General features: G+C 42.7%; 1 protein-coding gene across 4 annotated transcripts in view; it reads left to right on the forward strand.

The window, feature by feature from the left end:
• Window positions 1-14537, forward strand: part of FRMD4B (FERM domain containing 4B) — a 324824-nt gene extending 310287 nt beyond the window's left edge. For all 4 annotated transcript variants that reach the window (XM_044253189.1, XM_044253190.1, XM_044253187.1 and 1 more), the window contains 5 exons: window positions 1563-1710; window positions 4459-4578; window positions 5693-6504; window positions 9564-9696; window positions 14112-14537. In XM_044253189.1, the coding sequence (XP_044109124.1) occupies window positions 1563-1710; window positions 4459-4578; window positions 5693-6504; window positions 9564-9696; window positions 14112-14220 (1322 nt within the window). In that variant the 3' untranslated portion in view covers window positions 14221-14537. The remainder of the gene's footprint in view (window positions 1-1562; window positions 1711-4458; window positions 4579-5692; window positions 6505-9563; window positions 9697-14111) is intronic.
• Window positions 14538-14808: the final 271 nt, after the last annotated feature.

The raw sequence follows: 14808 nt of genomic DNA on the forward strand, positions 1-14808 counted from the left end.
TTTAGGAAATCAGAATACTATTATGTAACTGAGTCAGTCTCTCAGTAAGGGTTTGTGAGGCTCTGTAGAGTTTTTTTAATTAGCATTCTTAGTTATTTACTTTTTTTTTTTTTTTTTTTTTTTTTTTTTACTTTTAAGTAGGCTCCCCACCCAAGGTGGGGCTTAAATTCAGGACCCTGAGATCAAGAGTCATATGCTCTACTGACTGAGCCAGCCAGGCACCTCTCTGTAGGAATTTTTAAAAATGTTCTCTCTTGAAGTAATTACAGGTTCACGGGGAGTTGCATTCAGAGCCTTTCATGCAACTTTCCCAATGGTGAATCGTCTATATTTGGAGTCTTATCTCAAACTGTGAAATATAGTGTAGACTTTGATTATCCCTGTATTCTGGATGGCTAAGAGTTTATTTTCCTTGGGAAGAAATTGGGTTACATGTCATTGTATTGGTTTCATAGAGGAAGGCCACATGTTTTGATGGCCTGTGTTTGTTCAGCACATATGATGATGGAATGGATTTCATATCGAGTGGGAAAGTGCTTCGTTGTAATCCCTGGTGCTTAAGCAGAGGAGTGACTGTCTGATATGATTTAAAGAATTCTGGGAAGCCACTAACCCATATGGCTTTATCTCCCCCACCCTCATCCCACCCCAAATTTGATGGTGCATGAAACTCCACCACTCCAAAATTTTTACTTTGAGCTGAAGCTGGGTCGTGTTTTCCATTCCTCTTTGAAAATGCAGATGTCAGCAGGAGACATAACAAGCCTCTGATGACTCAGCATACATCAGTTATATCACTTTCAATGACAGGGTGAGCCCCTGGTCAGCCAGCGAGGCCTAAGAACTTGAAAGGTGAACAGAAGTGATCCAAGCCAGCTTTACCGGCCAGCTTACTTTTGGCCCTATACACACTGGGGTTTTCTTTAATATAATTCTAGAAAAACTATAGTATCACCCATTCTACCAGAATGATTTCTCTGCTCAAAGAATATAGTTATTGCTTTTATTACCTACTAAACTGGGAAAAGTTGGATCAGGCCCACAAGAGAACATTTGACCCTTGAACAATGTGGGGGTTAGGTGTGGTCCCACTCCTGGTGGTTGAAAATCCAAGTATAACTTAGACTACCCCAAAACATAACTACTAATAGCCTAGTTTTGGCAGAAGACTTATCATTAACTTAAACAATTAACACATATTTGCGTGTTAAATGTATTATATATATATACTGTATTCCTACAGTCAAGTAAGCTAGAGAGGAGAAAATGTTATTAAGAAAATCATAAGGAAGAGGAAATGCATTTACTATACTGTACTATATCAGAAAAAAAAAAATCTGTGTGTAAGTGGACCCATGCAGTCCAAACCTGTGTTGTCCAAGGGTCAATTGTATTCAGTAATTTCTGTTTTCTAGTGTATAAAGTATAAAATAAATGTCCTAAAATAATACACTTCTAAAAACATCAGATCTTCTGATTTGCTTTTTGGAGGGCTGGAAAGGTATTTATTAACTTATTTATTTACCTACTTACTGATTCATTCATTCATTTACTTATTATAGCCAATGACCCCTTCACTCTCACTGGGCAGCGACCAAGTTCAGTACCTCATTCTCCAAGAGTTCTTCCCCCCAAGTCTCTCGGTATTGAGCGAATCCATTTCAGAAAGTCATCCGTCAATGAACAGTTTGTGGAGACCAGGCAGTCCAGGTGAGAAATCCCATCTTCAGGGAGGCAGATGCCTCACAGCCGTGAGACCTTTCCTCCGAAATAGTCGACCCTTGGGGGCATTACCCTTTTATCCTTTCAGAAGGGGTTATCCTGCAAAACCAAAGCATAGAAACTCACCCCGTTATTTGTTGTTGACAACAAGCACGTTTCTAAGAGTTCTTTTCAAAGCATTTGGCACTTTCCTATATTTCAAAGTCTGTTGGATTTATGTTAGGTTCCAGGGGCATTACTTATAATCTGGATTTGGATATAACGTCTGAAGTTCCATTTCAAAACCCATGCTCTCGGGAAATGGACATTAAATACCACGCTATCAGTGTGAGTGACCGAAATGACTTCCACTCTTTCCAAAGGAAATGAGACTTTCATTCATTTTGAATCTGTAAAATAGGTAATGTGACTTTTCTTCTCGAATATCTCAGATAAATATTATCCAGGAAATAACACCAGTATTTTAAAAAGATGACAGACCAGGGATTCTCAGAATTTGGCTGCATGGATCAATACTACTTAAAAAAAAAAGGGGGGGGGGACCCAAGATAAATTACCAAATGTTTACTCTGCCTAATCAGAAGGTTCACATAAATAATACCACGATTTCATTGAAAAAAAGACATGTAAATATCAAAAATACGACCATTGTCATAATAATAATAAAATGAAGTTAACATTTATTGAGTGCTTACTATATGTCAGACACTGTTCAAAGTATTTTAATACGTATTAATGAATTTAACCTGTAGTGTGACAACTGTCATTACCATTTACAGGTAAATACACTGAGGACCAGAAAGCTTGAATAACCTGTTGGGTTCCTGTAAATGTTGGATCAGGATTTGAACCTATGTAACCTGACTCCAAAGCCTATGGAGTGATTTTAACCAATATGTCACACTGCACCTCAGTGAAGGGGGAAATTAGTCTTAAAATAAAGGAAGATTATTTATATTAAATAATTCTTCACTTAGGAAAATAGCACCATGCTGTATTTCTCCTTTGTCAAAGACCATCTCAGGCCCAGCTATTAGATTAGTCTTTAGAACTGTTGCCTAAACGATAGAAATACAAGTGTCTAGAGCTGTGCCAGCCAGTGCAATTAAAAGTAAATAAAATTAAAAATTCACTTCTGAGTCATGCTAGCCACATTTCAAGTGCTAATGGGTGCACATGTGGGCTAATGGCTATAATATTGGCATAGATCTAGCATATTTCCATCGTTGGACAGCCCTGGACAAATGTATTTATTCTATCAGGGGAAACAAAGCTATTGAAGCAAAAGGAAGACCTATGACCAGAAATCATTATCTTAAAAATTACTATACCTACTTCCTTAATAGCTTAAGATGGGTTTGGTCATTGATCCCGCAATTTCACTTAGAGGAATTTTTCCTATTGTATTAATTAACTACAGGATGCTCATCCCGGTACTGTTGACGCTAGTGACAAATTGAAAACCACCCAAATGCTCAACTAGTGAGTTGTTCAAATGATTTATAAATCCTTACAGTAGAATGCTCTACTGTCATTAAAATAACATTGTGGATGAATAGTAACCAACACAAAACATTAGATAGTTTTTTTAATGTGAGTTTTGAAAGAGAGTATAGAGTAAGATCCTATTTTGTTGTTGTTAAAAACTGTAAATACCTATAAGTTTGATTAGTGAAAAATATCTGAAAATAGTCAGTGTTGACTGGCTGTCTCTGAGGTTTCTGATGATAGATATTTAAGTTTTTCTTTTTAACCTGTACTTTTCAAAATTTTCTGCAGTGAACTTGACGTGCTTTTGTGATAACTAAAAATGTAATCAGAGTCACCTTTCATTAAAGAATGAACTTTAGATTGTGTTCTCACTGTGCTGTGTAGCCAACAAAGTGATTTAAAGATGTTACCTTCTAATCCACGGCCCGCAGACAAAAACCCACTGGCTGGATTCATCCTGCAACTTGTTTTTATACGGCCCACGAGCTCAGAATGGTTTTTACCGTTTTAAATAGTTGGAGGGGAAGTCAAAAGCAGTAGTATTTTTTTTTTAAGATTTTATTTATTTATTTGACAGATGGAGATCACAAGTAGGCAGAGAGGCAGGCAGAGAGAGAGGGGGAAGCAGGCTCCCTGCTGAGCAGAGAGCTCCATGTGGGGCTCGATCCCAGAACCCTGGGATCATGACCTGAGCCGAAGGCAGAGGCTTTAACCCACTGAGCCACCCAGGCACCCCCAAAAGCAGTAGTATTGCGGGACATGAAAATTATACGATATTTGACTTTCGGTGTCCACAGTCAAGTCCTTTTGGCTCACAGCCATCCCCATTCATGTACACGTTGTCTACACTGCTTTTGTCCCTCAGGGGCACAAGAGAGCAGTCAGGACAGGGACATCTGGCCTGCAAGGCCAAAAATATTTACTCTTAGACTCTTACAGAAAAAGGCTTTGCTGCCCTTGCTCTAGTTGCTTTCAATCCCTTTTATTCAGTACATTCTTCTTTTTTTAAAAAAAGGTTTTTGTTTTTGTTTTTTTTCCTTCATCCTTATGACTAGAGAGATCACTTGTGTTTCCCCCTCAAACTCACCCAGGACATACAAGGATACTAAGCCACAAAGACACCCTGCCCCGTTTTCTTCAATGCTCCTTTCCTTCAGCTTCCACTGAGTTTCAAACTGGCTGTTGACGAGTTGGCCAGAGATGCCAGGAGGCTCATCATCTCCCACGTTCTTCTTCCCATCACAGGGAAATGCTGTCGACCCACAGCAGCCCTTACAAAACCCTGGAGCGGCGGCCCCCCGGCGGACGGAGCATGCCCACCACTCCCGTTCTGACCCGAAATGCCTATAGCAGCAGCCACTTGGAGTAAGAGCGCTTCGTTCCAGTGACTTTGACACTGTTGATTTTGCTTTACTTTGTTGGTTTTGCTCTGCTTTGTTTTGCGTTTTAATCATTTTAAGGGACTCCATGCAGCGGGACTGCATTACAGATCCACATTTTCTACTTAACGGTTCAGTGACACTGGCCAAGAAAATGTACTGAAAAATAGGCTTTGTGCGGGTAGATAGGAGATTTTTTTGTGCGTGTGCCTTAGTTTTCCCAGCCAGACCTCGCGGTTTGTTATTCGGTGGCGAGGATGAGGATAATGACACAAGCCAACACTTGGAAGCCGTTTAGGGAAGGTTTCGCTAGCTCTTTTATAAGCCTGATATTTTTAAAAAATGTTTTAAGGTTTTATTTATTTATTTCTCAGAGAGAGAGCAAGCAGGGCGAGTGGGAGGCAGAGGGAGAAGCAGGCTCCCCACTTAGCAGGGAGCCCAGTGTGGGGCTCGATCCCAGGACCCTGGGATCATGACCTGAGCCAAAGGCAGACACTTTACTGACTGAGCCCCCCAGGTGCCCCGTACGCCTGATATTATTCAGTACACATGACAAGCCGAACTGCAGATCTCAGATCCTGTTTTACCTCCTTGTTTTAGGGATGAGGATTAAGAGAGGTTCAGTGTCTTACCCAAGCTCACCCAGCTGGGAGATGGCAGAGCCAAGACTCCCCCCAGATAAGTCTGCTGTCAGAGCCAGGCTCTCCCCCGAGCAGGGCTCCCTCTGCCCTAGTCTGTGTCTCCTTCACTCCTGTTGGAAGAGAGGAACCTCCAAAGACGCTTGGGCTTTTTTTTTTTTTTTTTTACGCTTGGATGCAGCTGGCGCATCATCCGTTCTCTTTCCCGCTCTCGAGTAAGGCTTTGGCTCGCACAGTGGTTAGAACCGGGTTCTCTTCTCCTTCCGACGATGACACAGTGCACCTGTGTGGCAGCCGATGGGTTATATGAAAAATGTGTCCTCTCACGCAGTCAGCTTTGGAAACCTTGAGTCTTACGGCAGTTCAGGGTGATGAAATCCTTCACCGCCATGATCATGTGTTTCATTTCAGTCCGTCCTTTCTTTCTTCCTCTGTGACAAACTGGCCTCTCTCCTCCCACAGACCCGAAACTTCAGCCCAGCACTGCCGCCAGCGCAGCGGAAGCCTCGAGTCCCAGTCCCGCCTGCTGTCTGAGATGGACAGCGATAAGCCATTTTTCTCCCTCTCCAAATCCCAAAGAAGCAGTAGTACGGAAATCCTGGACGACGGGTCCTCCTACACCAGCCAGTCAAGCACGGAGTATTACTGCGTGACGCCCGTCGCTGGCCCCTACTACACTACCCAGACTCTGGACACTCGTGCCAGGGGCCGGAGAAGGTCCAAGAAACAGAATGTCTCGACTTCAAATTCAGGAAGCATGCCCAACCTAGCACAAAAGGATAGTTTGAGGAATGGCGTCTACACAAAGAGCCAGGAGCAACCTTCTTCTAGTTACTATATTGCTGGGTACACACCCTATGCGGAGTGTGATCTTTATTACAGCGGCGGCTACGTCTATGAGAACGACACGGAGGGACAGTACAGCGTCAATCCTTCCTACCGTTCCTCGGCCCACTATGGATACGAACGCCAGCGGGACTACAGCAGATCCTTTCATGAGGACGAGGTCGACCATGTGCCCCATAACCCATATGCAACTCTCCGGCTGCCTAGGAAGGCTGCTGCCAAGTCGGAGCACATCACCAAAAACATCCACAAGGCCTTAGTTGCAGAGCACCTGCGTGGCTGGTACCAGCGGGCCTCTGGACAAAAGGACCAGGGGCACAGCCCACAGACTAGCTTTGACTCAGACAGGGGATCGCAGAGGTGCTTGGGGTTTGCAGGGCTGCAAGTACCCTGTTCTCCCAGCAGCCGAACATCCTCCTACTCTTCCGGTAAGAACACTGCGGACGCTCTTGGTCCCTGCATCGAATTTACCTCCTCTCCCCTGCCCATGCTGCCCCAAAACCACTCCCCTCAGGGAATCACAGGACCAGTCCCCAAGGTTGTGACCCTGGTACCATTGCCATAGTAAGAATCGCCAACTTAAAAATAGTTCTTCTCTTCGTCTTTCCAAAGAACGTAGTCCATGGTGCTCGCTTCCTCAGCATATACACTAAAATGAGAACATGGGAGTCCGTGGAGTCCGTGGGAATCCACTGTAGCAATTGGTAGATTCCAATCCAACAAGCGTTCATTGAGCACCTACTCTCTGCTGCCCTGAGTGAGAGGCTTTCAAATAGTGTATCTTTTCCACATGTCATAAAAGTGTGCAGGTCCCTGATGTCTGACCTGTTCAAAAAGTAGAGTAAACCCGTCAGGTAAACAGAAAACATTAGGACTATGCTTCCCTCCCTGTTCACCACCAAGAACTTGATCCTCTAAGGGCAGTTGGTTTTGAAAGTTTGGGTGGCCATGTGAGGCTCCTAACAATTCTGATGGGAGCCAGTAATTTGTAAGCTCTGTTCCTGGTACTGTTCTACGTACTTCTAGTACCTTGACTCAGTTCAGTAAGTTGTCATATATACTCTATGTTAGGATTGACGTAAGGGATTTTCAAAGATAATTTTGGTTAGAGAGGTTCCCTCACACACAGACTTTGGCTCCTGACTCCACTAAAATCCATGGCAGACTTACTGTTTACCCCTCACCAAGTACAAAAATGAGAGGAAAGAGGAGTGTTTGCCTCGGGTTTCATTGATTCAGCAAACAAGCAGGCATATCCTGGATGCTGAGGAGCCAATGTTGACCTTGAGGAGTTTCTGGCCTTGAGGAGCGCACAGTCTAGTCAGCAGCCAGAGGAATGTATACACATTAAGCAATTTTTAGGCTCTAAAATGAATGAGTTCTTGAACTACGTAAAAACCTGAAGTCATGTGCTCTTCCCCTCTTTCAGACATGACCCCTTTAGTAAGACACAGCACAGGGACTCCCAAATCATTGCATAAGAGTCGACGAAGACTGTGCCTTTAAAAATTTCCCAAGCTTGTTGACCAGAGGCATTGCCATGGAGATTTCTGTTTGGGTTTACAGTCTCCTCTGTTGTGGAGGACGTTGGACTTCCGCTAGAACTTTCCCATTTATTACCACATCTAATATATGAAAAGGCTCCTCCTCCTGGTTAGTTATGGCTCTTATCTAGGGAACACCTTTCTTCCCCCTCCAAGTTCAGGGCACAGCATGAGAATCTTTCAGAAAACAAACACTGGGAGGGTGTTAGAAGGAACCAACAAGGAGGGCTAAGATGCATATGGACGGTCATGAGGGCACAGGGCTGGGGTGATGCCATCTTAAGGAGGGAGGCTGGCGAGGAGCAGGTGTATATCTCGGAAACCACAGTGTTACTGGTGGTTGACCCAGTGTCTGGGGCAAAGGTGAGAAAGGACTTAGTGCTTCCTGAGTCACACTCAGGAGGGGCCTGGCGGGTAGCTGGAGAATTTGGCCCCACAGACCAAAAGGCATTCCCCGTTAAAGAATTAAAGGGATGGAATTAGAGCTCCTCGAGAAAATTCCCTTTCGGAATTTTCCTCATTCCTGTCAACACTTCCTAGCTACAAAAATGTACGACAACAGGCATGCGCCAGGGAGCGTTTCCTGTTATCTGCCAAAGTAGTCGGGGGTTTTGTAGTTCTTGTGGCCATCTAAAGACTCTCTTGGTGACTCTGTTTTGGTGGTAGTGACAGCCACCATCTCTGGGCAGCTTTCCCTGGGCCACGCTGCATGCTCGGTGCCTAACTGCCCCCTCCCATCTAATGTGTGCCACAGATTATGAGCGCTGTTGTTAGGTCTGTTATCACTGTACTCATCTAGCTGTGAAGGCGGTTCTGGTTTAGAGTGGAAATGACCCTGGCCAAGCCCCAGAGCTCGTAAGTGCTTGAGTGGGAATTCCCTCCCAGCTCTGACACCTTACCCACCAAGCTTCACAGCCTCTGACTCAGAGTTACGAAACGTTCTTAGAAACTCAAAGTGAGGGAATTACATCTTTGAGTCAAAAACCTCATGGCATCTGGGGCCACAGATGAGTTTTGAAAGGCGTCTGCCGTGCACTGGTCACGAGGGCTTTGTGGGTGTGAGAGAGAAGAGGAGGAAGGTGGCCGCCAAGAACAGGAAATGGAGGGTGGCCAGAAGCATCCATGAGCAGTGCTGGTCTTGGACCGGCCTGGCGTTGTGGTCACCTGCATCCCGGGCATGGAGCAGAACTGGTTTTAGAGAGAGGACAACAAACACTCCATGATGAGACATTCACTGGGCTTTGGTCCCAAACTGTGCCCTTGTCTTGTTCTAGTTCAGTCCCTCAGTAGAACTAATTCCTTCCTGTACTACTTATACTCTCCCCCCTTTCCACCACACACACTTACTTTTAAGGGAAAAATTATGCGTTGATCCTGCTAGCAGCTGGTTGCCTTGGGCCAAGGAACAAGTCATGTCCCAACAGGTCAACTTGTGGAGTGCTTTTCCTCCAAAGGCCTCTGAGAAACTCAAACCAGTCATCTTATCTTTACAAATAAAGCCTTATCTGTCCAGCCACCCTAGCCAGAATGGAGACACTCTCTCCATATAGGAGAATGTTTTTTCGACTTGTCTTGTAGGTTACTTTTTACAGCCTGCCTTTCAATTAACTTTATTCCCTTTAATAACATCAATAGTTGTCATTTGGGGGTGTTTACTCCATACCAGCCACAGGGCTAAACATTCTCCTATATAACCTTATTTAATCCTGGTATCATCCCTATATGGGGTATATTTGCATTATTATCCCCACTTTACAGGTAAAGAAACTGGGACTTAAAGAGAATATTTGCCCAAGGTCACATGGCCAGTGACTAAACTGGAATAGGATAAAACATTGGCTTTTATCTGCACGTGGGTGATTATAATATACATCTAAATGGCCTAAATAGTCTTTGCTTTGAATATTCGCACTAATTTTGTCTCTTTCCCTTTTTATTTCTAGTATCTTCTACAAATGCTTCTGGGAACTGGAGGACCCAGATAGCAGTAGGGCTATCCGACTACGAGACCCCGGCACATTCTTCCTACACCAGCTGCTATGGCAACATCTATAATCCTTTGCCCTCTCCAGGCAGGTGAGAAAGCAATGCTCCAAAATTCCAGTAGCCTCTTCCTGGTCAAATAACTGAGGAATTCTATTCTGTTTTATGAAAGCTCAAAGATCACCAGACTATAGCCTACGGGCCAAAAGCAGCTGCCACCTGTTTTTGTAAATTAAGTTTTATTGGAAAACGGCCATGTTCATTCATGTACATTTTATCTGTGGCTGTTTTTGTACTGTGAGGGCAGAGTGGAGTAGCGACAGAGCCCTCATGGCCAACAAAGCCAAAAACATCTGGCCTTTTAAGAAAAGGTTTGTTGCCTCCTCATCTAGAATGTTGAAATTTGACTTCGTTCCATAGTCTTCAGTAAGGTCTTAAATTCTGTATCTGATGGGTTTTTTTTGAATTGCAGTAATTTAAGTGGGGTTACTGATATACCCATTTAAGACTCTCCTGGAACCTTGGAGAAAAAATACCTCTGCTCTACTCCAGAAAAGGCTGTTCACATCAACATTCCTCATAGGCAGTTGGTGGGCTTGATTTCAGTGAACATTTGCTACAGACACAGCCAGCTGTCCTGTTTGTAATTGTGGTTCTTTGTAAACATCGGGAGGAAACATACAAGAACAATTTGTTAAAATGTGATTTTTAAAAAAGAGGGCTAACTCCGCATTACACGTTTTTCACTTATTTGTAGATGCAGGAATTAAGTTTGAAGAGATCTTTTCTCCCTGTCACTTTTCACAGAATATAATGCACACCCATCATGCCGAGAAATAGAGCATTTTGTTTTGTTTTTAAAGGGTTTTTGTGGGGTTTTTTTAAGATTTTATTTATGTATGATAGACGGAGATCACACGTAGGCAGAGAGACAGGCAGAGAGAAAGGTTTGAAGTGGCGGGGGGGTGGGAGGTTGGGGTACCAGGTGGTGGGTATTATAGAGGGCACGGCTTGCATGGAGCACTGGGTGTGGTGAAAAAATAATGAATAATGTTTTTCTGAAAATAAATAAATTGGAAAAAAAAAAAAAGAGAGAGAGAGAGGAAGGGAAGCAGGCTACCCGCTGAGCAGAGAGCCTGATGCGATGTGGGGCTCGACCCCAGGACCCTGGGATCCTGACCTGAGCCAAAGGCAGAGGCTTCAATCCACTGAGCCACCCAGGTGCCCCAAGCATTTTGTTTTTATATAATTTTGCTCTAGGTCAAATTGCTTCAGGCATAGGGAGACTTACATAGACAGTAACTTGTCAAAGTGTCTATCCTGGTGAATTTGAGAGGTTAATTTCTTTTCTTTTTTTTTCTTCAATTTTTTATTTCAATTCTAGTTGGTTAACCTGTATGGTAAAATTGGTTTCAGGAGTAGAAGCCAGTGACCCATCACTTACGTACATCACCCAGTGCCCATCACAACAAGTGACCTCCTTAATCCCTATCACCCGTCTAGCCCGTTCCCCCCCCACATCCCCCATCAGCCCTCAGTTTGTTCTCTATAATCAAGAGTCTCATATGGTTTGCCTCCCTCCCTCTCTCTCTCTTTTATTTTTTTCCCTTCCACTGTGTTCATCTGTTTTGTTTCTTAAATTCCACACATAAGTGAAATCATAATTTCTTAATAAAGTACTCAGTGTTACAAACGATTTGGAGGTATTCAATCCCCTAAACCTTATTTTTCTTCTCCTTGTTCAAGGAGAGTTTTTCTTGGCTTGAACCATTGGGCCAATTGTTTCAACTCAACAAAGGGTGTGCTTAAAATAGAATTTTAGTGAAAATATACCTCAGGGGACTTCAGATAGCTTGGGTTTCTGTAAATAATGCTGCAAATGAGTTAGGAGCAAAAACTAAAATGTCTTTGGCCCAAAACTGGAGCTGCACTTTTTCAAGCCTGTTCTCATTCTGTATGATTCATCTGCAAATAGTTTCCCCCATTTGTAATAGTTCGACTTTCCTTTTCATGGACTGCGTGAGAAACAGTACCGAAGCGCATAAGACAGTTTGAAAATCTTTAACACCACTTTCACTGGACTCAGGAAGTAGTAAACATTTTTAGAGAAAATCTGTTTTTACCAAGTATGCCTGTCTATCTCAGAGAGCCAGCCCAAGATGGCTTGACATGGAGTCTGGTGTCAGGGGTGGGGGGTAATCTACAGGAAATTAGAAACTATTTAAAGATCCCTATTGTGTGTGCTCACATGCACATCGTATGAGCTCATTGTGAAAAAATTAGGAAAATAAAAAGGGATAAATAAGTAGGAAATCTTCTGCCATCTAGAGATGGTAGCCATTAGCATTTTGACACATTCCTCCATTTTCCAGTATCCCTTTTTACATGTTCATAATGACCATGACCATAATGATAACTTTATGTTCAGTTGTACACCTGCCATTGTCTATGAACGTCTGTATCCCAATTTTATACTTCATATCACAATATAAACATGTTCCCATATTTTTTTTAAAACTCTTTAAACCTTATTTTATGTTTTCCACATGACATTACACTCAGTAAATCTACCATACTTCATTTAACAGTTCCCATGTTTTGAATTTGAATGGTTCTTAGATTTTCTCATTTTTTTATTGTAATGTTGCTGTTAATGTCTTTGGGTAAATATGTGTCTGAATTCCAGATTATTGCCTTAGGATACATTCTAGTGAGTAGAAATAATGGATTAAATTGAAAAGTATATTTTTTTAAGCCCTTGCTTTCCAGAAAGATTTGCCAATTTACCCTCCCAGCAACAGAGGTATGGGTGTGCTTGTTTCCATCTATTTGCCTATTAAGGATTTTTTTATATATATATATATATACCTCAGAGCGACCAATTTAACTTGACTTACTAACAAAGCAAGTATCACAACAGCCATCCATTAAGTTTTAGAAATTTGCTGTAAAATTGTTATTTTTGAGTAAAACATAATTTTTTAAAAGAAGAAATTGGGTTTCAAGATAAAGATAAAAAAAGAAAAACTTTAGCTCTGCCCTGAAGTTAAAGATTTAAATAATTTTTAAACAAAGCAAGTACATAGTATTTCAGGATCTTCTCCCACAGAGTGTCTGGCTCTTAACATTGACAGAAAGCTACACATTTTTACCAATAAAAATTTATTTCCAAGTATGCTGTGGCATAATTGTCAGTGGCAGAGACTTTCTAAAATCATTAATGGCAACATCTCTTATGCTCCCTAGAATATAATACAGTCAGATTCTTGGCTCTGTGCTGCAAGTGTGTTTTCAAATAACACTTGCCCCCCCTTGGCTTCCTGTTTTCCATTTCCCATCCTCTTCCTAATCTAACTCTCCTCTATTAGGCAACGCCGAGGGCTTCTGTCGCAGAGAATGGTTGTGTCTCCCGAAATGAGATCAGTTTTCAGTTCTCTTTTGCTCAGTGTAGCCAGCTGTAGTAAGTAGAGCCCTCAGTGCGATCTTCTCCATCTTGCCCTCGTAGCAGGAGTCTGCCTTGTTCTGGCTGGTGTGTGAAGCCGTGGAAATCGGACTTTGTGTGTAGAGTAGAGGAAAACACTGAATACCTGATTTCATGGAGTATTCCTTTCCTCAGCTCTCCTCCCTGTGACTTTTTAACCAACCTGACTAAAGAAATTTACAATGAAAAGAAACCTACTAACTCTCTAACCTGTTCTAAGTGACTGCTGCAGGAATGAGGTTTTGCTTATTGGAATGGTTTGTGTGACAGGATGCCTTCCTTTGGCTATGCCATCCAAGTATGCCTATGATTTTTGTATGCGATGTTATTTCCCATTTATGCTCAGCCCATGGACCCGAGGGATGTAAGGTTTGTCCCTGGGTGCCCTGCCTGCCACTAAATATATTCCTTTGTCCCTGAGAAAGCATCTAGTATATTCCCTTAATGTGAAGAAAATTTAAAATGTGGCTGTCAAAAATACTTTTTAAAAAGTTAAAAAGACAACTTTCACACAGAGAGGAAATGGGCATGTGTCAAAGATTTCTTTAACTCATTAATGAGAGAACTAACAGAATGGGAAAGCTGCTTCCCAGAGAATTCAAAAGACTGAATTCAACCCAATGAAAGATAAGATGTTGGAATAAGATTACTAAATAAGATTAAAAAAACCAGTTAATGACCTACAGGGCAATAAAACTATAACCATAATCTTTTTATGGTAGACCAAAGCTATCTGTACTTCTTCCCAACAAAAAAAAAAGAAAAAAAAATACGAGTTAACCTGTAACTTACCACAATCTGGATCCTAATCCGTGGTTAAAAATAAGTGAGACAAAGGAATATCTCCCTAGAGAATCAAGTACACCTTGCATGGGCCTTTTTGACAATGCGCCAGTAGGACAAGGAAAGAACACGCCATCATCCTTTGCCTTGACGTGCTTTCTACTAATTCTTTGAGTAGAGTCCTCTTTCTACTCTGGTAATAAAAATGACCACAAGTAATAACTCTCCTGGTTTCCTTTACTAGACAGTACCCAGAGATCAGCACAGAGGGAAGCCGGTCAGAGGACAGCCTGGAGAGCAGGGAGCAGAGGCTGTTCTGGCATGAAGATTCGAAGCCTGGAACGTTAGTCTGAACTGCCGTCGGACCTCTTGGCCAAGCGCTGCGTCCTCACACTAGTGTGCCTTGCAAAATATGTTGTCTTCCTAGAAAGCTGTTCGGCTCTAGAAAGCTAAAGACATCCGAGGTCCAAGAGAGGACTTACTGGCCCCGGAAGGGAGTCCCCCACGGAGGCTGAGCCTGCCTGCGCCGGGTCCCTGAACGACTTGCCTTCCCCCCTCGGGGCACTCACCTAACAGAGCCAGGTGGAACTGTGGCCAAGGGAGGACTCAGCCTCGATCGGTAGCAAGCACTTTTTAAGGGAATAAAAGTTGTTGAAGGCAAACCGCAAAACTGTGACAGTGCGTTCAGGGTCTCCAGTAGGAAGGAAGGACGGGAAATTGCAGAGCACAGTTCAGAATGATGAGAAAAGGGAAAGCAGAAGCTCCTTAGTCATTACTCACCTTCAGAAAGTTTGGGTTTGTGAGCCGGCGAGGAATCACTTGCTCTCTCTACCCGCATCTGAACCATTTAGACAGTATTGGAAAATTACTTGAAGAGAAGCTGGATTCTCATGAAGTTCTGAATGAGTTGTAAATGTTTCTAGGATATTATAAAGAGTGAT

This window comes from Neovison vison, chromosome 6 (genome assembly GCF_020171115.1).
Source record: "Neovison vison isolate M4711 chromosome 6, ASM_NN_V1, whole genome shotgun sequence".
NCBI lineage: Eukaryota > Metazoa > Chordata > Mammalia > Carnivora > Mustelidae > Neogale > Neogale vison.